The sequence below is a fragment of the Stegostoma tigrinum genome, chromosome 38, assembly GCF_030684315.1.
Source record: "Stegostoma tigrinum isolate sSteTig4 chromosome 38, sSteTig4.hap1, whole genome shotgun sequence".
NCBI lineage: Eukaryota > Metazoa > Chordata > Chondrichthyes > Orectolobiformes > Stegostomatidae > Stegostoma > Stegostoma tigrinum.
This window is the reverse complement of record NC_081391.1, coordinates 12,266,068-12,288,527: the sequence shown is the minus strand read 5'-3', so window position 1 is coordinate 12,288,527 and position 22,460 is coordinate 12,266,068. Positions and strand designations below refer to the sequence as shown.

Below are 22,460 nucleotides of genomic sequence, written 5' to 3'. Positions count from 1 at the left end.
ATTCCAACCGGAACTCGATCAACAAACACATTGATTTGGAACCAATCTACCATCCTCTGAGAAAAAGAACAGGGAATGACATCACCAACCCCAGGAAATCTAAATAGATAAATAGAAAGCGGGACATAACACCAGCGCTTCACCGGAGGCTCACTGACGATGTTACCTAGAATGGTGACGAAACGTCTAAAAATTAACCTTCCAGCACAACGAGCCAACTCACATCCAGAACCTCAACCTACAAATCTTCTCAAAACTCACTATTTAAAAGAAAGTTGGGAGAAGCAATTGGAAACAGAAGAGAAGATGGAGGAAGGTTGGAAGGAAAGGAAAATTAGAGATCGGAAGACTTTTTTGAATTTCTTCATGGGATTGAGACATCGCTGGCTGGCCAGTATTTATCACCCATCCCTAGTTGCCCTTGAGAAGGTGGTGGTGAGCTGCCTTCTTGAACCGCTGCAGTCCACGGGCAGTTGACATTAGTCTCCACAATCCCTTTACAGAGGGAGTTCCAGGATTTTGACCCAGTGATACTGAAGGCGCAGTGATATATTTCCTGGCCGGGATGGTGAGCGGTAGAAAGAGTCACTGAACAAAAGGCACAGAGCTTGGTAATGATTATAGAGAAGAGGCAGACAACAGATCCAGGATAGATACTAATTGTTGAACATCAGAGAAAGCAAACCCATAAAACCAAGACAACAAAGTGTGGGGCTAGATGAACACAGCAGGGCAAGCAGCATCTTAGGAGCAAAAAAGCTGATGTTTCGAGCCTAGAACACCACCTTCCAGTCTAGGCCCAAGGGCCTAGGCCCGAAACATCAGCTTTTGTGCCCCTCAGATGCTGCTTGGCCTGCTGTGTTCATCCAGCTCCACACTTTGTTATCTTAGCCAGGGCTCCCTATTTGAACCAGCCCCAGTCAGGGGATACATCTTCTGCAAGGTCCAGCTGGCTGACCTTGTCACAATCACTACAAGGTACAGTTTCTCCCGCTTGTCTTAGGTTTCACCAGAACACTGCTGTAGGTCAAGGACAGAAATGTCACCTCCGATGGCAAGCTACCGTAGTGAAACCAGAAACTACTGGAAGGTGGCGCTCATGCTTGCAGACTGAGCAGTCTGTCCCCAGGACAAAGGAGACCACATTGTAGAATGCAGTAGACAGGACTGAAAGAGGAAGCGAAAATGGTGCTTCATTTGGAAGGAGTGTTTCGAGTCTTGGAAAATGCGGTGCGAAGAGTTCAATAGGCATGTGTTATACCTCCTGCATTTGCATAAGTAGGTACCACCGAGGAATGAAAAGATATTCTGAGTGACAGAAGAATAGCCCAGAGTTTTATAGACAGAATGGTCCATGTGGAATACAAACAGGGGAGGAGACAGATGTACGCATTTCGGGATGGCATCATCCTGGAGGTGGCAGAAATGATGAAGGTTGAACCTTGGTGTGTGAAGGCTGGTGAGGTGCAAAGTGAGGGTGAGCTGAACCCCTTTTGTTGTCCTTCGAGGGAGAGGGGAAGCAATGAGAGGAAAGAAGGAGAAAAAGCAGTGGAGGAGTGCGGGGGGTGCAAAGGAAGAGGAGAAACTAAATGGTTGAAGAGGAGGGGCAAGGGAACAGAGGATCAAATGAGGGGACGGGAAGTAGCAGCAAGGAGGGGCATGAAAAAAGGAAGGAGGGAGAAAGGAGGAGGCAAGGTGGAATGGGAAAAGGGTAGAAGGAGGAGAAACAGGGGAGGGAGAGAACTATTTTGGTATTTGAAGCAATAATAGTGGCTATGAGAACTGAAAATTCAGCTGCTCATAGAAACATCAGCGTAAGAGTAGGTAATTAAATCCCTTCAGCCCATTCCACCATTCTAAACCATCACTGATCAACAAGCTCAGCAACATTTTCCCTCTCTATCCCATGTCATCAGCAGTTTATTTTTCTGTCTTGAACCTGCTCAATACTGAACCTCCACAGCCCTCTACGGTAGAGGGCTCCAAAGATTTGTCGTCCTCTGAGTGAAGAGGTTCCTGCTCATCTCTGGTCTCAGTGGCTTGCCCCCTTATTCTGACACTGCGTCCCCTGGTTCTAGACTCTAACCAGTGGGAAGCATCCTTCCTGCATCTTCCCTGTTCAGTGTTTTAAGTACGTAGTAAGTTCCGATGTGAGCACCTCAATCTTCAACAGAAGACAGTCCCAGTCTCCTCAATCTCTCCTCACAGGATGGCCCCACCATCTCAGGAATTAACCTGCTGTATTGTCTCAACAGTAAATATACACTTCCTTAGATAAGGGCAGCAATACACCAGCCACCATCTCATCAAACTGAGAGACACTGAGGTCTACAAAACGCACTCAAAAAGACCATTCGGCCCATTGAGTCTGTGCCTGTCAAGTACAGTTGTTTAACTATTCTCTATATAATTGAAGCAAGATATCTGTTCTCCTGTATTCAAATTGGGTTGTGATAAAGGCCGGTATAGCATTTGCCTTCTTGAGGGCTTATTACACTTATGTGTCAGCATAGTGATTGTAATGAGGTCAGCGAGGTGGATCTCAAAGAATATGAATTCCTTGATTGGGGCTATTAACCTGTCCAATCAGGGAGCCCTGGCTGACAGATATAAACAGGAGCATCAGGGGTTCTGATCACTCGGAGAGCTGGCTCTGAATCAGTGTCAAGGACTCTCCACGTGTAAATAAAAGGGTGACAGGGATACTGGCCTCTGTGGAGTGACGACAGCCAGCAATCAATGGCTCATGAGCAAGGAGAATCAGGTGTCTTTGACCATCCACAGCTCCTGATCTCCCACCACTTAAGAAATACTTCACCTCTCTCTTCCTCTTACTAAAGTGGGTAACCTCACACCTACCCAAATTACGTCTCAAAAAGTCACATATTAGCCCTGTCCTGTGCACACCCTTTGGTCTTTTGGGAAGGAAATTTGCTGACCTTACTCAGTTGTCGCTCTAAAAGCACAGTAGAGTGGCTGACTCTTAGCCACCACTGACATGATCCAGAAAGCTGCACAGTTCAAATTAGAGATAACAACGTGTAGAGCTGGATGAACACAGCAGGCCAAGCACCATCAGAAGATCAAGAAGGCTGACATTTCGGGTCGAGACCCTTCTTCTGAAGAAGGGACTAGACCCGAAACGTCAGCTTTCCTGCTCCTCTGATGCTGCTTGGCCTGCTGCGTTCATCCAGCTCTACACGTTGTTATCTCAGACTCCCCAGCATCGGCAGCTCCTACTACCTTAGTTCAAATTAGAGGTGGGCAACAAATACCAGGCCTCACCAGTACAGATAGTCAACGTTTTGCACCTGCAGGGCGAGTCAAAATTTGACACAAAAAGCGTTCACTCTTTTTCCCTCCTCTGCCAGAGACCCGTTCCAGGCACATTTTACATGTCGGCAAGAAGGTGAGAGATAAGCAGTGAGGTTCTACCATGACCCCTGTGTCCAACAACGCCCCTCCCTTGCTGAGAGAGACGCACCAGCCACTCAGCTCAACACAGGGCTTGGCTAGGATCTCACTGTGCACCACCCTTGAGCACACATGGCTCCCTTGGCACACAACTGAAGGAGGAAGATACAAAGATAAGGGAATGACTTGGCCATTCTGCCCTTCAATCCCCTTCTGCCATTTAAGAACATCATGGCTGATCTGCATAAATCTGCTTTCCCCGCCTATTCCTCCTACCCCTGCCTTTGGAAATCATGCAACCACCATCATTTTTGGAAAGAGTTGTGAAAACTTGCAACCGGAAGAGAAAAGGAAAGGTCATCTCACCTCTGACTTAAATGGGTGACTCTTTACGTTTAATGTTGTGCCCGCTCATTCTAGATTCTCTCACCTGAGCAAACAGCCTCTCCACATCTAAGATGATAAAATGTGAGGCTGGATGAACACAGCAGGCCAAGCAGCATCTCAGGAGCACAAAAGCTGACGTTTCGGGCCTAGACCCTTCATGAAATGTCAGCTTTTGTGCTCCTGAGATGCTGCTTGGCTTGCTGTGTTCATCCAGCCTCACATTTTATCATCTTGGAATTCTCCAGCATCTGCAGTTCCCATTATCTCTCCACATCTAAACTGCCAGCCCCCCGCTTCAGGCCCTTTGCTGTTTCAATCTGGATGCCAACTAGCTCAGTTGGCTGGAGGGCTTGCTCGTAATGCGGAGTGACCTTACCCGCACTTCCCACATTGGCCAAGACCACCATGATCCTCATTTTATTTTCATTCATTCACAGGATGAGGGCATCACTGGCTAAGCCAGCATTTATTGCACATCCCAGAGGGCAGTTATGAGTCAACCACATTGCTGTGGGTGTGGAGTCACATGTACGCCTCTAGGGAGTTTTCCTACCGAAAGGCCATTTAATGAACCAGATGGGTAATTTTTTTTCCCTAACAATGGGTAATGGATTAATGGTCAACATTAGACCTGCCTCACCCCCTCAGTTGAGGCGCGCTGACTCTCAGGTTAAACTCACCAAGCTGCTCTCTCTCTTCACTGCTAACTTTTAATCGCGCTGACTTTTACTGGCTTTAACTTCCAGCAGCCTAATCTGTCCCAAAAACCTTTCTGAACAATCCATCGCGAGTCTGGTAAACCTTCCCTGAACTGCGTGCGAGGTTATTGACGCTGTTTCCTTCAAAGAGATGAGACACTCACAATGTGGCTGCTGAATCCTTTGCTCTGCTCTGCATCAGCAATGTGAGCAGACACTGGCACGTCATCTGGAAGCTGGTCGTAATCGCTTGCAAGAGGAGAAAGAAAGAGAAAGTTACTTTCTGCTTGCACGTAGAGCCCCCCCTGCTCGGAATCACCTCACTACCACGACCACGGCCCACCCTCCAGCCCACTGCTGCAGCCTCCCGGTGGGATAGAGCGGGTCCATTCTCACCTTTCATCCCTCAGCTGGCGCTGCATCTCTGCAGTCTGTGTAGCGACGCGGCCAACCCAAGCAGAGAGAGAGACCGCAAATGGCAAATGAGAGAGGACAGAGCCTTTTATGTGGCTCTGAAACTCAGATTTGAGGAAGTGTGATCAGTGGAGCGAGCTGCAGTAGAGTCTTCTGCGTTTGGGAAAAAAACATTAACCTCTCTCTGTGTATCTATATTATAAAACACGCACTAAAATGCAGTCATTCAGAAAGAAAATCGCTCTTTTATCAGTTCACATGTAAGTCCAAAACCAGTTTTTTTTCTCTGTCATGCGCCCATCACGTCATTTCTTTCAAACTAGATCTTCTTGTTTTTTCCCCAGCCTGTTATCGGCACATCTGAAGGAGCCTAGAAACTGCAGGTTTGAATTTCTGCGGGTTATGACAATGAAATATGAACTGTAGGGTGGAAGGAACTGCATTCCCGTAGTGCCTGGTCTGGCATCAGTTTCACAAAGCTGCAAAAAGTGCTTCCTGATTGTTAGTAAGAAACCTCGCAAGAATTTAGGGCGCGCACACACACTGCAGTACCATATCCATTTTTAAAATTCTTATTGTGGGCTTCTTGCGAAATTGGAGGAAGACGTTTGAGAGCAGAGCTCCTTAAAAACAAATTGTTACAGTGCAGGAGGAGGTCATTCGGCCTGTCTTCCCCCATGCTGGCTCTCTGGCAGAGACAGCAATTCAGCTGGCGCCACAGGGAAGTACGGAAAACGCAGGAAAATGGACTAAGATAACAAAGTGTAGAGCTGGATGAACACAGCAGGCCAGGCAGCATCAGAGGAGCAGGAAAGCTGACATTTCCGGCCTAGACACTGCCAAAGGTTTATTTTTGTTCACTCACAGGGTGTCGGGGGGAACTAGGCCAGAATTTATTGCCCAGAGGGGAGTTAAGAGTCAACCACAATGCCGTGGGTCTGGAGTCACATGCACACCAGATTGGGTAACGATGGCAGATTTCCTTCCCTGAAAGACATTCATGAACCAGATAGGTTTCTCCCTCCACCCCAAACAATAGCTTCATGATCACCATAAGACACCTAATTCCAGGATCCTTTTTAATTCAATCCATAATTTCTTTTTACTGAATTCAAACTCCACCATTGGCCATAGCAGGATTTGAGCCTGGTTGCACTGAACATTAGGTGGGTCCCTGGATTAATAGATCTAGTGATAATACCACTACGCCTTTGCCTCCCCTGTGGGTCTGCTGTGGATCTGCCATGATCCGATTGAGTCCATGGTGGACTGGAAGAGCCAAATGGCCTCCTTATGGTCCCAGAGCTCCCATCCCGTATTTGCAAATTTGTTTTTGTGTCTTTAGACAATTATTCAATTGGTTTTTGAATTCCAGGATTAAATCAGACTCTGCCACAATCTGAGATAATAAAGTGTGAAGCTGGATGAACACAGCAGGCCAAGCAGCATCTCAGGAGCACAAAAGCTGACGTTTCGGGCCTAGACCCTTCATCAGAGAGGGGGATGGGGTGAGGGTTCTGGAATAAGTAGGGAGAGAGGGGGAGGCGGACCGAAGATGGAGAGTAAAGAAGATAGGTGGAGAGGCGAGTATATGTGGAGAGGTAGGAAGGGGATAGGTCAGTCCGGGGAGGACGGACAGGTCAAGGAGGCGAGATGTGGTTGGTAGGTGGGAAATGGAGGGGCGGCTTGAGGTGGGTGGAGGGGATAGGTGAGAGGAAGAACAGGTTAGGGAGGCGGGGATGAGCTGGGTTGGTTTTGTGATGCAGTGGGGGGAGGGGATGAGCTGGGCTGGTTTTGGGATGCAGTGGGGGAGGGGGAGATTTTGAAGCTTGTGAAGTCCACATTGATACGATTGGGCTGCAGGAGGCTGCAAGAGGAGCTCGAACAGTTCATCCACTTCACCAACACAATCATCTGCTTCCTCTACATTGGGGAAACTAAGCGGAGGCTTGGGGACCGCTTTGCAGAACACCTCCGCTCGGTTCGCAATAAACAACTGCACCTCTCAGTCGCAAAACATTTTAACTCTCCCTCCCATTCCATAGATGACATGTCCAACATGGTCCTCCTGCAGTGCCACAATGATGCCACCCGAGGGTTGCAGGAACAGCAACTCATATTCCGCTTGGGAACCCTGCAGCCCAATGGTATCAATGTGGACTTCACAAGCTTCAAAATCTCCCCCTCCCCCACTGCATCACATAACCAGCCCAGCTCATCCCCACCTCCCTAACCTGTTCTTCCTCTCACCTATCCCCTCCTCCCACTTCAAGCCGCACCTCCATTTCCCATCTACCAACCTCATCCCGCTCCCTTGACCTGTCTGTCCTCCCCAGACTGCCCTATACCTTCCCCACCTGTACTCTCCTCTCCACTTATCTTCTCCTCTATCCGTCTTCGGTCTGCCTCCCCCTCTCTCCCTATTTATTTCAGTTCCCTCTCCCCATCCCCCCCTCTGATGAAGGGTCTGGACCTGAAACGTCAGCTTTTGTGCTCCTGAGATACTGCTTGGCCTGCTGTGTTCATCCAGCCTCACACTTTGTTATCTTGAATTCTCCAGCATCTACAGTTCCTATTATCTCCGCCACAATCTCAGCCCTGCTTTCCAGATCCTAACCACCTCCTGTCTGAAAATGGTTTCCTTTCCTCATTTTAATTTTAGCAGCTGCTGTGCATTTGAGCAGGGACCAGATCTTGCCTGGGCCTTTGAGAGCGAGCACAGACTGTCTTTTGAAGGGAGCATTCTGCCTAATGAAGACGCTTGCGTCCCCATAAGGCAATCGTCACCCAGGTATGTTCCTTTCACTGCTGTAACGTCCTGGTACCCCTCATCGCCATGTCAGCCTCATAACATTTGAAATAGTTTTAAGTTTTTGTTTCCTTGAGATTCTCCCTGGAGTTATTGTAGGTGATTTTTTTTTGCCTTTGAGATGCTTTAGCGTTTCAGGTGTACTGCTCATTTCATTGCCCATATTTTTGTCTGTGAGAGACTAGCACACTAAACACTTCGAAGTAACTACCCATGAGATAATGGGAACTGCAGATGCTGGAGCATTTGAGATAAAGTGTGGAGCTGAATGAACACAGCAGGCCAAGCTGCATCTTAGCAGCACAAAAGCTGACGTTTCGGGCCTCGACCCTTCGTCAGATGAAGGGTCTAAGCCCGAAACGTCAGCTTTTGTGCTGCTAAAATGCTGCTTGGCCTGCTGTGTTCATTCAGCTCCACACTTTGTTATCAAAGTAACTACCCATTAACAGTTTGCTCATACGGGTGAATTATTTACTATTCATTTCCACTCCCCTAACCTTTGTGTTCCCACAAAGACAATTAAACTCAAATGAGGCCAATCTGACTCAATCCCACTGTGTTTTACAAACTAAGAGCAGAACTATAGGCACAACATGAAGCCGAAAATTAAAATCATTTCAAGCGTTTTTTATCCATTTTCTTTCATTATGTCAGTCTGAGTTTGGCTTCTTTATAGACTAAGTCCCTCCTCAGTCTTAGACTTCAAACTAACACTATTGTAGCTCAATCCCAAACACTGCTGTCTCTGGTGTGGAGCTGCCGGTGTTGGTCTGGGGTGGACAAAGTCTGAAGTCACACAACACCCTCCATGTTGTAGCCTGACAGGTTTGTTTGGAATCACAAGCTTCCGAAAGGCTGCTCTTTCATCAGTGTTCACCTGCCACAAGAGGAGTACCTTGAAAGCTTGTGATTTCAAATAAACCTGTTAGGTGAGAACCTGGAGGGTGTTGTGTGACCCTTCTGACAGCTGTCTCTGCCATTATAGATATATAGGGTTCTTATTTAAAGTTACATTAGGTGAGAACTAATCTAGCTTCTGCATGTTTTCATGTCCCATGTTATTGCCTGTTCTAGGGCAAGGTTCCAGACTGTTTCTTCTGGCTTGTCCTCACTCCGCCCACTCTGTGTAATGTATACCGAATGATGTGCAGCTCTGAATGTTATTGCAAGGCTGCCTCAGGATCACGATGCCCTTGTCCAACATATATCACATTTTCATCTTCGTATGTGCTGCCCTGATTTAGATATGACACTCCAGGTGAGGCCAAGCCAGTGTTTTATGGGGGCATACCATTAAATGTCTTGTCTTTGCGCTTTAGGCCTCAATGTAAAATGGATCTATTGTTTATGCATTGTGCTCAACCAACCACTTTGTCAAACTTCCCCATTACCTTCGATGTTATATGCCCTCAAGTCTCTCTTCTCCTGCACTCCCTTTCGAATGGTACCTGTTCTTTTGGAACAAGGACAGAAATTGCTGGAGAAACTCAGCCATCTGTGTAGAGAGAGAGAGCAGAGTTTACGTTTCGTTTCCAGTGACCCTTCTTCAGAAATCTGTCCTCACCCTTCCAACCCAAATGTACCCAAGTTCACACATTTCTAACATCGAATCTCCTCTGTCATGTGCCCAACAGCCTACCCATGCCATCTTGACTGGCATTTGTATTGCTAGGTTTGGGAGTAAGGGATTTGCGTTTCAGTCCCTGTCCACTTCATGCCCGGCCTCTTTACCAAATGGTTCAGGATCTCTCACATCGTGGCACCAACGATCCAATTGAGCACAGTTTGAAAGGTCAAAGTGGTTGACCTCGCCTGATTGTCAGTATGAGAACCTCAGGATATTTGGAGGAACACTGTTTATTAACTATTTATCTTTTGGATCTTCTCCTTGTGATTTCTGCTTTCCCATTATTCTTTCAGCATCACCTGGTAAGCCTGGCATTGATTGACGGCTCCTTGATGCCTTCATTTCTCCAACAAGAGACGTCCTCCTGCACCAACAATTCTCACTGAATTGTTACAGTGCAGAACAAGTCCATTTGGCCCATCATGTCTGTGCCAGCTTCTCACCGAGTGCCGTTCGCTGCCTTCTCTTTGTGGAATCTGTTATTTCCAGCAAAATACAATGGGAGGTGATTGTCTCGTGGTATTATTGCTGGACCATTAATCCAAGGACCCAGCTAATGTCCTGGGGACTCAGGTTCAAATCCTGCCACGGCAGCTCTGAGTGCTGAGGAACGGTCACTGGACCCGAAACATTAATTTATAGAATCCTTGCAGTGTGGAAACAGGCCCTTCAGCCCAACAAGTTCACACCAACCCTCAGAGCATCCCACCCAGACCCATCCCCCTGCAACACACCTAATCTACACATCCCTGAACACTACAGGGTAATTTAGCATGGCCAATCCAGCCTAACCTGCACTTCTTTGGACTGTGGGAGGAAACTGGAGCACCCCAGAGGAAACCCACACAGACACAGAGAGAATGTGCAAACTCCACACAAACAGTCACCCGAGGGTGGAACCGAACCCAGGCCCCTGGTGCTGGAAGGCAGCAGTGGTAACCATTGAGCCACCCTGCACTTTGATCTCTCTTCATGGATGCTGCCAGACCTGCTGATCAACTCCTGTTTTTGTGTCAGGAAAAACCCATCTGGTTCACTCATGTCCCTTTAGGGGAGGAAACTGCCATCCTTACCTGGTCTGGCCTACATGTGACTCCAGACCCACAGCAATGTGGTTGCCTCGTAACTGCCCTCTGGGCAATTAGGGATGGGCAATTAATGCTGGCCTGGTCAGCGATGCCCACATCCCATGAATGAATAAAGAAACAAGACACATGGGGTTCGGGGCCAGAGTTGAAGCATCAATTACAGACACTTTGTAAGATCAGAGTCTTCCTTCCTTAATGCTGTTGCTGAGCAATGTTCTGATCAGGCCTGGGTAGATCAGGCCACCATGTTTTTCTTAATAAACCATTCACACACCAAACTGAAAATGAGCAAGCTCAAGGTGAAAGCTAAAACAAAAGAGAGAAACAACTGAATTGCTTCAGAGCTTTTCACATCTGTGGGATGTCCTTAAAGAGAGACACTAGCCTAGTGATGTTATTCTAGAAATCAGGTAAAGTTCTGAGGAACCTGGGTTTGAATCAGGTGGTAGAAGTTGAATTGAAAGAAATATCTGGAATTAACAATGACTGTGAAATTATTGCCAATTTTCAGGAAATATCCATCATTAATATACTTTAGGGAAGGATATCTGCCATCCTGTTCCCAGTAGGACCCCTACAGTGCAGAATCAGCTCATTTGGCTCATCAGGCTCACACCAACCCTCTGAAGAGCATCCCACACAGACACACCCTACTCCTGTATTTCCCACAGACGTCTTTGGACCTTGGGAGGAAACCAAAATACCCAGGACTGGAATTGAACCCAGGTCCCCAGCAATGCTAACCACTGATCCACCACGCCACCTATATGGGCTTATGTGTGTCTCTAGTCCCTCAGCAATATGGTTGACATCTGACTGCCAACTAGACAACTCGGGGTGGGTAATGAGTGCCAACCTAATCAACCATGCCCACATCCTGTGAATAAATAAAGCAACAAAATGTCTCTTTGATGGTTGAACTGAGAATCATTGGGTCATTTCTCTGGCCCGTTTTTCCACTTGGTATTAGACTTCTGAATGGACCTGTCAATTTTCAAAACTAATGTTGATCCTACTTTTTGTGCACCTTCTCTGCAGCCATTACTTTGTATTCCTCGCTCTGTTCACTCGCCCTATGATCTTTGTGGCTTATTATGTTATGATCAGTCTGTAGATTAGATCTCTGTACTTGGGTGCGTGTGACAATAACAAATCAAATCAAGCAATGACAGTATGTGAAGAAAGATGGCCAAACAAAGTCTGTGCTAGAAAACAGGTTCAGTCGTGATGAACAGTAATGGTTTATTACGTATGACTTAGTTGCTAGTTACGTTGTATCTAAAACACGGGGCGACCTTTGTGAGACATTAGGCTCCAACTTAAGATGAAGTTCACATTACAATCTCGGCTATGCACTGTGAACACTAAGAACAACTCAGGAACCCCAGTGGGATAGAGGGAGCTATCATTGGAGAACTGGGTAACTTCTCCTGTGAGCATTCCCACACATTGTGATGGGTGGAGTATGTCTCACTGACAAAGGTTAACCATTTCAGGTGCGAACCATCTTATACAACACACTGTAGAATCTTAGAATGTGAGCATGAGCTTTGTTGTCCCGTGGAATCATCATGAGTCAGTGAAAAGTTTACATCTTACCACTTACGGTGCCATCTGAGATAGAAGAGTAACTAGGTGCAGATTCTTCAGTACAAATTCTTCGGGAAAATATAATTAGAAAAATAAAAAAAATAAAAAGTCCAGCATAACAGATCATAGGAATAAATTAGAAAATAAAGGAATAAAGTGTTCAGAATAATAGTTTGTCCAACCCAATCATTACCAGCACTGGCTCTCCAGTTGGAATCGGGCCTTGACCCGGGGCATGCCAGCCTTCACATTGAGGATCTCAAAGCCAAGAAACCACTCTGGAATCACCTTGAGACTGAGACCATTCCCAGCCAATAAGAGACCACCACAACAAGCCACAGGAAGACCACTACACTGGGCTACAGATAAACCAACAACAAGCCACAGATAGACCACCACACCAAGCCACAGGGAGACCACCACACCAAGCCACAGAGAGATCAGTACACCGATCCACAGGAAGACCAACACATTGAGCCATAGAGAAAGCACTACACCGAGCCACAGAGAGACCACAACACTGAACCTCAGAGGGACCACCACACTGAGCCACAGAGAGACCACCACACTGAGCCACAGAGGGACCACCACACTGAGCCACAGAGAGACCACCACACTGAACCACAGAGAGACCACCACACTGAACCACAGAGAGACCACCACACTGAACCACAGAGAGACCACCACACTGAGCCACAGAGAGACCACCACACTGAACCACAGAGGGATCACCACACTGAGCCACAGAGAGACCACCACACTGGGCCACAGAGAGACCACCACACTGAGCCACAGAGAGACCACCACACTGAGCCACAGAGAGCCCACCACGCTGAGCCACAGAGAGACCACCACACTGAGCCACAGAGAGCCCACCACGCTGAGCCACAGAGAGCCCACCACGCTGAGCCACAGAGAGACCACCACACTGAGCCACAGAGAGACCACCACACTGAACCACAGAGAGACCACCACACTGAACCACAGAGGGATCACCACACTGAGCCACAGAGAGACCACCACAGTGAACCACAGAGAGACCACCACACTGAGCCACAGAGGGATCACCACACTGAACCACAGAGGGACCACCACACTGAGCCACAGTGAGACCACCACACTGAACCACAGAGAGACCACCACACTGAACCACAGAGGGACCACCACACTGAGCCACAGAGAGACCACCACACTGAACCACAGAGGGACCACCACACTGAGCCACAGAGAGACCACCACACTGGGCCACAGAGAGACCACCACACTGAACCACAGAGAGACCACCTCACTGAACCACAGAGAGACCACCACACTGAACCACAGAGAGACCATCACACTGAGCCACAGCGAGACCACCACACTGAGCCACAGAGAGACCATCACACTGAGCCACAGCGAGACCACCACACTGAGCCACAGAGAGACCACCTCACTGAGCCACAGAGAGACTGTCTTACAGAGACCACTTTACAGCCAATGAGATCCTTTGATAGTGAAGTTGCTGTTGTTTTGTAGGAAATACTATAACCAATTCGTACTCAGCAAATGCCCACAAAACAACAGCATGTGAAAAAGATCAAATGATCTGTTTTTCTCATTTTCTTTGAGGGAACCACCCCTGGACTGGGGCAGTAGGAAGGACTCTCATGGCCTTCTTTGAGGTAATCCCATTGAATCTTGCACAGAGAGAGCACGCAGGGCCTTCGATTAGCATCTCATTCAAACTGCGGCACCTGAGACAGTGCAGCACTCTGTCAGTACTGCACTTGCCCCTTTATCAACAGAATGAAAACTACCGTTTTCCAGCCCTCTGTGACCGGGTGAAGAGTCATACCAGACTCAAAACATCAACTCTGCTTTTCTTTCTCCACTGATGTTGCCAGACCTGCTGAGTTTCCCCAGCGTCATCTTGTGTTTTTACTACAGATCTCTGGCATCTGCAGTGTTTTGCTTTTATGTATTTTACAGCACCTCTGAGACTACTCACAGGTTTTACGAATGGGCTGTATATTACTACTAAGAATGATGAGAAGACTTAACCTTTGACCTGCCTTTCTCAAAATCCTACTTCACTCTACCTCACATAGTTAAGAAACCATTTAGTACACTTGCCTTCGTTGCTCAGGTCTTTGAGTATGGGAGTTGGGACGTCATCTTGAGGTTGTACAGGACATTAGTGAGGCCTCTTCTGGAGCACTGTGTGCGGTTCTGGTCACCCCGTTATAGGAAGAATATTATTAAGCTGGAGATTGTTCAGAAAGGACTTACCAGGATGTTGCCTGGAATGGAGGGTTTGAGTTAAAAGGAGAGATCGGATAGTCTGGGACTATTTTCATTGGAGAGACAGGGGTTGAGGGGTGACCTTGTGGAGAAATATAAAATCATGAGAGATATAGATAAGGTGAATGGCAGGAGACTTCTCCCGAGGGTGGGGGACTTCAAGACCGGGGGGGCACATTTTTAAGCTGAGAGGAGAAATAATTTAAAAAGACATGAGAAGCAATTTTTTTTTACACAGAGAGTGGTTCATGTGTGGAATGGACTTCCTGAGGAAGTGGTGGGTGTGGATGCAGTTACAACATTTAAAAGACATTTGGGTAAGTGCATGAGTAAGAATGTTTGGAGGGATATGGGCCAAATGCAAGCAGATGGGACTAGTTTAGTTTGGGATTATGGTCAGCATGGTCTGGTTGCGCCGAAGAGTCTGTTTCCATGCTGTATGACTATGACTCTGTAACAAAGACCACCACATCAGTGAGTGCTGCTTATTATATTTGCAGAGGTCCCTACTCAACAATGTTCTCCTCTACAGAAGGAAGTATTCTCTCCATATTTACTCTGTCAACACCTCCCATCATTTCAAAAACTTTCTTTTGTTGAGAGAATATGGACGCAGCTCATCAATCTTTTCCTAAAATGGGGCCCAGGCATTTCTAGGCTAGCACGGTTTAACCAATATTCAGTACAAGTTTTGCGTGACCTCCCTCTATCAATTCTATCCGACCAGAAATAAAATTCAGTGACTTACTTTTGTGGACCTGGTGAAGTTATTGGCTGGCATTGATTCAGAAAAGCAAATTCCTGGAAGAGACTGAATCACCTGCAGACCAAAGGGCTTAAAAAAAACTTTATTACTTCATTGAACTTGCAGTGGATCTAAATTACAAATGAACAAACAACTCTACACAGGGGCTGCAGTGTCCCTTTAAACAGCCAGGGCAGAATCAGGCTTTAAGGTAATCTTTCACTGAGGATTCTCCCACCAGCGGGTGACTGAAGCTTGGAAAAATTGGGGGAAATTGCTGGAAGTGGGTGAAATGCTGCAGGACAACCCCCCACCCCCCGAAGTGTGCACTAAGGTTGATGAAAGAAGATTTACAACCTCCACAGAATTCCCTGATTCAGTTCTGTTGCAGTATGAGCTGTGTCTGGAGTTGTTTTTCCCTTTTCATTCCGTCACAGGATGGTGACACCATCGGCAAGGCTAATGTTTCCTGGCAATCCCTCCTTACCCTTGGAAAAGAGACAGTGAGCTGTCTGCGTGACAACTGAGTGACTGTCAAGCTGTTAAAAAGTCAAACCAGGTACAGTCAGGGAGGTGTTTATGATGGGCACGGACATTACGGGCCGAAGGGCCTTCTCTGCATTGTGAATCTCCATGATTCTAGAAAGATCTGACTGGCTAAAGGTGGTAAATTTGCTGAAGGGGCATTTTGTTTTCTCTTTCTCGCTCTCCCCTTTTTATCTTTGCTGGCTTCTTCAAAAAAATCTCCTGGCAATAGCTTGACCAATCAGAGTCAGCATACCTGGTTTGAATTGAACGCTTGACTGCCCTTTACTGCATTCTCATTGGTAGTACCTCAGCCAATCAGATTCCACTTCCCAACCACTGAACCCCCCCCCCCCCCCACGCCCTCCCCTTCTCATGCAGCACCCAGACCCAGAGGGGGCTTCGTCAAAGGGTACAGACTGAGATGAAAAGAAGTGTCTTCACCCAGAGAATGGTCAGCCTGTGCAATTCTCTGCCACTGAAAATGGCTCAGACCAAAACATTGGAATGTTTTCAAGGTATAGTTCTTGGATGTAAAGGGACCAAAGACATGGGAGAAACCAAGGACAGGGCGCTGAGTGGATGATTGACCATGATCATGCTGAATGATAGAGCAGTCTCAAAGGGCCGAACAGCCTACTCCTGTTTAACATGTTTGCATGTTTCGGTATAAATGATTCCCTATCAATTTTTTTAAAATTCACTTGTGGGATATGTGCATTGTTAGCTGGTTAGCATTTATTACTTGTCCCTAGGCATCCCTGAGTGACTTACTGAGACCATTTCAGAGGGCAGTTGAAAGCCACATGCGGGCTGGGCTATTTGAAGATTTCCTTTCCTAAAGGACCTTAGTGAGCCAGGTGGGTTTTTGTGACAATCGGCAATGGTTTCATTTTTAATTCCAGATTTACCTTTTGTAAATTGAATTCAAATTCTGCCATCTGCTGCAGAACTGAGGTCCCAGGAACATTAGCTGGATTGCCCACTACCCAGCATTTCCTACAGCTAACCCAGCCTGTATATCCCCGGTACTATAAGGCAGTTTCTCCTTGGATCAACCCACCTAGCCAGCACATCTTTGGACTGTGGGAGGAAACACACAGAGACACGGGGAGAATGTGCAAACTCCACACAGACAGCCACCCAAGGCTGGAATCGAACCTGCGTCCCTGGTGCTGTGAGGCTGCAGTGCTAACCGCTGAGGCACTGTGCCACCCATTCTGCTCACTCTGTGCAATGCACATGTAAATAAAATGTGACTTGGTGACAGGATACCAGTCTTCATCAAGTTATTTCAACCCCAATTTAAAAACTATCATCAAATTCCTCCACAGTCCAGCTCACACAACCCTCAGCAATATCTCTACCCCTCTCATCCCAGCGCATTAAATATCTTCGATTTTGATCACTCTGCTTTTGAGGGTCGTGTCTTCAGCTGCCAAGATACTTTGGCATTCCCTCCCTTTGACTCTGTACATCTATTCCTCTGCACTGTTTAAAACCTGCCTCTTTGGTCAAACTCTCAGTCATCAGAGCTCACACCTCCCATTTCTTGGGAGATTCTTCCCCATGAAAGGGTGCCAGGCGAATGCATAGCTGCTGTTATTATGGAAACAGAAAACAATAGAATCGCCCAACTGGGTGGGCAACATCTGTGGAGTGATAATGAAGGTTAACACCTCAGGCAGATAACACTTTTATCTGGGCCCTGGCATTGTGCGTATTATTTCTGAGAACAAATAGGCACAGGAGTTCTTTCAAGGGAATTACTCATCATTTTTTGTGAGTTACACCAGGTGCTGCGGCCCAGCAGAGTAGGCTGCTCAGGCATCTTCCTGGAAATGAATTAAACACCTATGATTGTTGCTGATGTATATCTTGGCATGTAATACCTGCTCCAAGATTTGAATTGACTTTCTTTTGAAAGCCTGAATCAAGCAGCGTCTGAAAAACCGGATCCCTGACAGGAACTGCAAAGCCACTTCCTCCTCTAAATTTAGAATAATGTGGCAATTGCCTTCGCCAACAACTATGTACGTGACCTTCTGCAGCTTGACAATGCATGAGAAGCTGTGCTTTCTTCCCGCTGCGCACCCTTAATTTCCTTCCCCCTACCTTTGGCAGCCATGTTCCTTCAGTCCTCACAGGGCTTAATCCCAGGACTTCCCTCAAACCTCACAGAAACCTAGAAAATAGGAGCGGAATTAGGTTTCTCAGCCTGGCCAGCCTGCTCCATCAATCAATATGATCACTGCCAATTATGGCTTCTTAATATTCAGCTGTGGGTTGTAGACATCGCTGTCCTGCCAGTGTTTATTTGTCCCTAGTTGGCCATGAGAAGGTGTTGATTGTCCACCTCCAGACCCTGTTCCCATTTTCTCCTCATACGCTTTGATCCTTTTAACCCTAAGAACTATATCTAACTCCTTTTTGAAAACATTCAGTGTTTTTGAAATAACTCCACAAAGCCCGATATCTCATCACCAAGTCACCCTTTACTTACACGTAGAGAGCCCTTGACGCTGACCCATTTACCTCAGAGTGAGCAGAACCTCTGACACTCCGGTTTACACCTACCAGGCAGGGCTCCCATGGATGGACCAGATTAACAGCCCCAATCAGGGAACTCTTATTCTATGAGATCGACCTGGATGACCCCATTCCAATTGCTACAGTTTTGGCTTCACATGTTTCCTAATTTACTCTAACTTCCAAAGGCTCATCACTCTCTGGGTGAGAAGACCTCTCCTTGTCTCAGTCCCAAATGGTCTACTTTGTATTCTTAGACTGGGACTCTTGGCTCTGTCAAAGGCCTGAGGCGGAAATGGTCCTCAGGATCCTTCCATCCATTCTTAAAGACTCCTCAGGCTCTGTGAATTATTAAGGCAAGCTGTATGGGCTACAGGGATGTGGTTGCATTACTGCTATGGAGCCTGGAGTCATGGCTGTGGGGGTAGGGATCAGGATAGTGGAACAGAGGCGTTTGTGGAACAAGGATGATTTTGGAGGAACCATAAGGCATATGAAGGAGAAGTGGAATAGCATGGGAGGATAGTGACAATGAGCAGCACCATGGCTTCCATAGGGGGAGCATAGATGGGCAGGGGAAGTATCTTTAAGGTGTTATGTCAGGGATCGGGGGCAAGAAGGAAGGCAGTGTGTCTGTACAGCTGGGGAATGAGTGGTAATGAGCTGTCAGGGTAAGATAAGGTAAAAGGGGACTTGGAGTGAACCTGTTGATTAGGTAGAGTCTGGGATCTATATCTGCTGGGCACTGGGACTTGAAGTAGGCATGTGTAATTTCCAACTGAATTTCATTTGCAAATACTTAGAATCCAAGTTGAGTTGATGAATTAGATCCAAAATTGACTTGGTCATAGAAGACAGTTTTTCTCACTGGAGGCCTGTGACCAGTGGTGTTCCTCAAGTATCAGTGCTGAGACCTTGGTTGTTTGCAATATATATAAATGATTTGGATGAAAATGTTGGTGGTCTGAAGTTTGCAGATGGCCATGAAAACTGGTGGAGTTTTCTTTTGCGGGGAGGAAGGACGCGGCCGGATATAGATCAGTTGGAAACTTCAGCAAAGAAATGGCAGATGGAGTTTAATTCAGACAAGTGTGAAGCGTTGCATATTAGGGAGGTCAAGAGGGAAGTAAATGGCAAATGACAAGACACTTAGAAGCATTGATGTACGGAGGGATCTTGCAGTGTAAGTCGACAGTTCCCTGAAAGGGGCAACACAAGTGGATGAGGTGGTAAAAAATGCATGCGGCATGCACCCCTTCAGCAGTCAGGGCATTGAGTATAAAAGTTAACAAGTTATTTTGCAGCTGTGTAAGACTTTAAGATAGGCCCCATTTGGACTACAATGTGCAGTTCTGGTTGCCACACTATAGGAAGGATGTGGAAGCTTGGGAGATCGTGCAAGATAGATTTACCGGGATGTTGCCTAGGTTGGAACGTATTCGCTAAAAGGAGAGGTTTGACGAACTTGAATTGTTTTTGCTAGTGTTGAAGGCTGAGCGACGACCTGATCGAAATCTGCAAAACTATGAGAGTTACAGATAGGGCAGATAGTCAGTGTCTTTTTCATAGAATAGAAAGATCAAATACTAGAAGGCATAGGTTTAAGGTGAGAGGGAGAAAGTTTAAAGGGGATTTGTGAAGAAAGTTCTTGATAACAGAGGGTAGAGGGTGGGTGCTGGTGGTTGGAATACGCTGTTGGCGGAAGTGGTAGAAGATACTGTAGTAATGATTAGGAGGCATTCACCCAGACACATGAACAGGAAGAGAATAGAGGGATATGGACTATGTGCAAGCAGATGGGACTCGTTTAGAGTAGCAATGTGGTTAGCACAGACACAGTGATCTGAAAGGCCTGTTCCTGAGTTGTACTGCTGTATGTTCGATGTTCCTTTTCCTCACATGCATGCAATGCATGCCGAGTAAACACACTGATCCATCAAAAGTTAGTCACAGCGTGCCTTTGGTGCTGGCTAACCTAACATTCTCGTCTCTGTGATGTAGAAGTAGAAGGGATGACTTAGAAGGAGATTGTTGCTGCTTAAAAGTGACCCAACACTTGGTGACTGCACTGCAACAGAGTTGTGCAAGTACAGCGATGGACACGACAAAATGCTGCGTTCAATTCCAGTCTTACAGGAGTTAGGATGTCTTTTTGCTACTGCACAGGACATTAGTTGGGACACTTTTGGAATACTGTGTTTAATTCTGGTCTCCTTGCTCTAGGAAAGATGTTGTCAAACTTGAAAGTGTTCAGAAAAGATTTACAAGGATGTTGCCGGGGTTGGATGGTTTGAGCTGAAGGGAGGGTCTGAATAGGCTGGAATTATTTTCCCTAGCGAGTCAGAGGCTGAGGGGTGACCTTACAGAGGTGTATAAAATCATGAGGGGCATGGATAGGGTAGTTAGCCGAGGTCCTTTTCCCCAGGGGAGGGGACTCCAAAACTAGAGGGCATGGGTTTAAGGTGGTGAGAGGGGAAAGATTTATAAATGATATAAGGGGCAACTTTTTCACACAGAGGGTGGTGCCTGTAAGGAGTGAGCTGCCTGAGGGATTGGTGGAGGCTGGTACAATTTAAAAGGCATCTGGATGGGTATATGAATAGGAAGGGTTTAGAGGGATATGGGCCAAATGTCGGCAAATGGGACTGGATTAATTTAGGGTACCTGGTCGGCATGGACGAGTTGGTCTGAAGGGTTCATTTCCATGCTGCACATCTCTATGATTATGACATGGGACTGTGATGGGAAGGTATTCATTGTATACATTGTCATTGTGCCACCTTCACCAAGATGCTGCAGCTGACAGGGCCATGGTGGAGCGGACAATGGGGGTCGGATCAGCTTTGGGGGTAAGGTATAGTCCACACGGAATGCACTGCATTGTCCTGATGTGTTGTGCTCGACACAACAGGGGCAGGCAATGAGACAAAATGTTGAACGCTGAGGAACCAGGAGAGTTTTCTGAGGAGAAGGATGAAGGTATTAAGTTGGAGGAACTGCCCTTGACAGACCTGAGCAACATTCAGTGCTGCTGATTTACACAAGGTTCTCAAAGGAGAGCTGGGTGCAGAATACCATCACGGTCTGTCATCGGTTCCCACAGCATGTGTTCAGTTCCACCGTGTCTCCTTTTTGCTGTCCATCAGTAAATGCTCATGTTTAGAATTGTTTCTGGCCTGTAGGTGATGTTCCCTGAATGGACAATGACAAGGGCAACTAGGGACGGGCAAGAAATGCTGGGCCCAACCAGCAATGCCCACATCCCACAAATGAAAAAAAAAGTCAGCCACCACTGGGCACTGGTAGCATCGACCTAGAGAGGGTGTTTAAGTGGGACCTAGCTAAGGACAGGTGACCTGTGTAACCTGCTGGTTCAACAGCAAGAACAGTGAGAGCATGGGGCAGTTTTGAAGGAGAGGTTGACTCAGTCAGGAATGCACTCACTGGTGCTCAGAAGAATGAAAGGGCTCTCAGAGAAACTAACAGGACCAGAGAGGGTGGATGTGAGAAGGGTTTTCCCACTGGTGGAAGGGATCACAGTCAAGAATACCGGGTAAACCATTTCGGATTGCGATGTGGAGAAATTTCTTCACCCGGTGAGTAATGAGCCTGTGGAATTCACTATACAGTAAACAGTCAATGCCAAAATATTGTCTGATTTCAAGAAGGAGTTGGATCTAGCACTTGGGGCGAATGGGATCATATTTTATTGGGGAAAGCAGGAACATGCTACTGAGTTAGATAATCAGTCTTGATCATAATGAACAGCAGAGCTGGCTCAAGGGGCCGAATGGTCTAGCCCTGCTCCTATTTTCTATGTTTGCGTGAAGGAGAGCAGATAGGTCCTGAAAGGCCATGCTGAGAAAGTTGGGAGACTCATGTGAACTGTTGGGACAGGACCTTCTCAAGGTAGAGACTGAGAAGATGAATTTTCCAACTAAGTTCCAGCTGTTGACTCAAGATATGCACTAGAGAGCAGCATGAGGCCTATTGACAGGGGATTATCACTCATTATCATCCTCGTCATTAACTAAACTCACCTCATTATTATATACCCTCCTTCCTCCATCTGCCAGCTAGAAGCCAGAGAGGAGGGTCAGACTGGGCACTCCAGCTTGTCACATGCTCTTCCAGACTGCCACCTTGGACATCAGTCACCAACGTCCCAACAGATCATGAATTATAGAGGCAGAATTAGGCCATTTGGCCCATTGAATCTGCTGCGCCATTCGATCGTGGCTGATTTGTTGCTCAATCCCATTTTCTTACCTTTTCTGTGTAACGCTCTGAACCTATCTCTGTCTTAAATACACTCAATGACTTGGCTTCCACAGCCCTCTCCATCAATGAGTTC

General features: G+C 46.9%; 1 protein-coding gene across 1 annotated transcript in view; it reads right to left on the bottom strand.

The window, feature by feature from the left end:
* Positions 1-5,196, bottom strand: part of ncf4 (neutrophil cytosolic factor 4) — a 59,861-nt gene extending 54,665 nt beyond the window's left edge. The window contains exons 1-2 of the mRNA XM_048520988.2: positions 4,896-5,196; positions 4,664-4,748 (exon numbers count right to left, since the gene is read on the bottom strand). Coding sequence (XP_048376945.1) covers positions 4,664-4,748; positions 4,896-4,921 — 111 coding nt within the window. The 5' untranslated portion in view covers positions 4,922-5,196. The remainder of the gene's footprint in view (positions 1-4,663; positions 4,749-4,895) is intronic.
* Between the last annotated feature and the right edge of the window lie 17,264 nt (positions 5,197-22,460).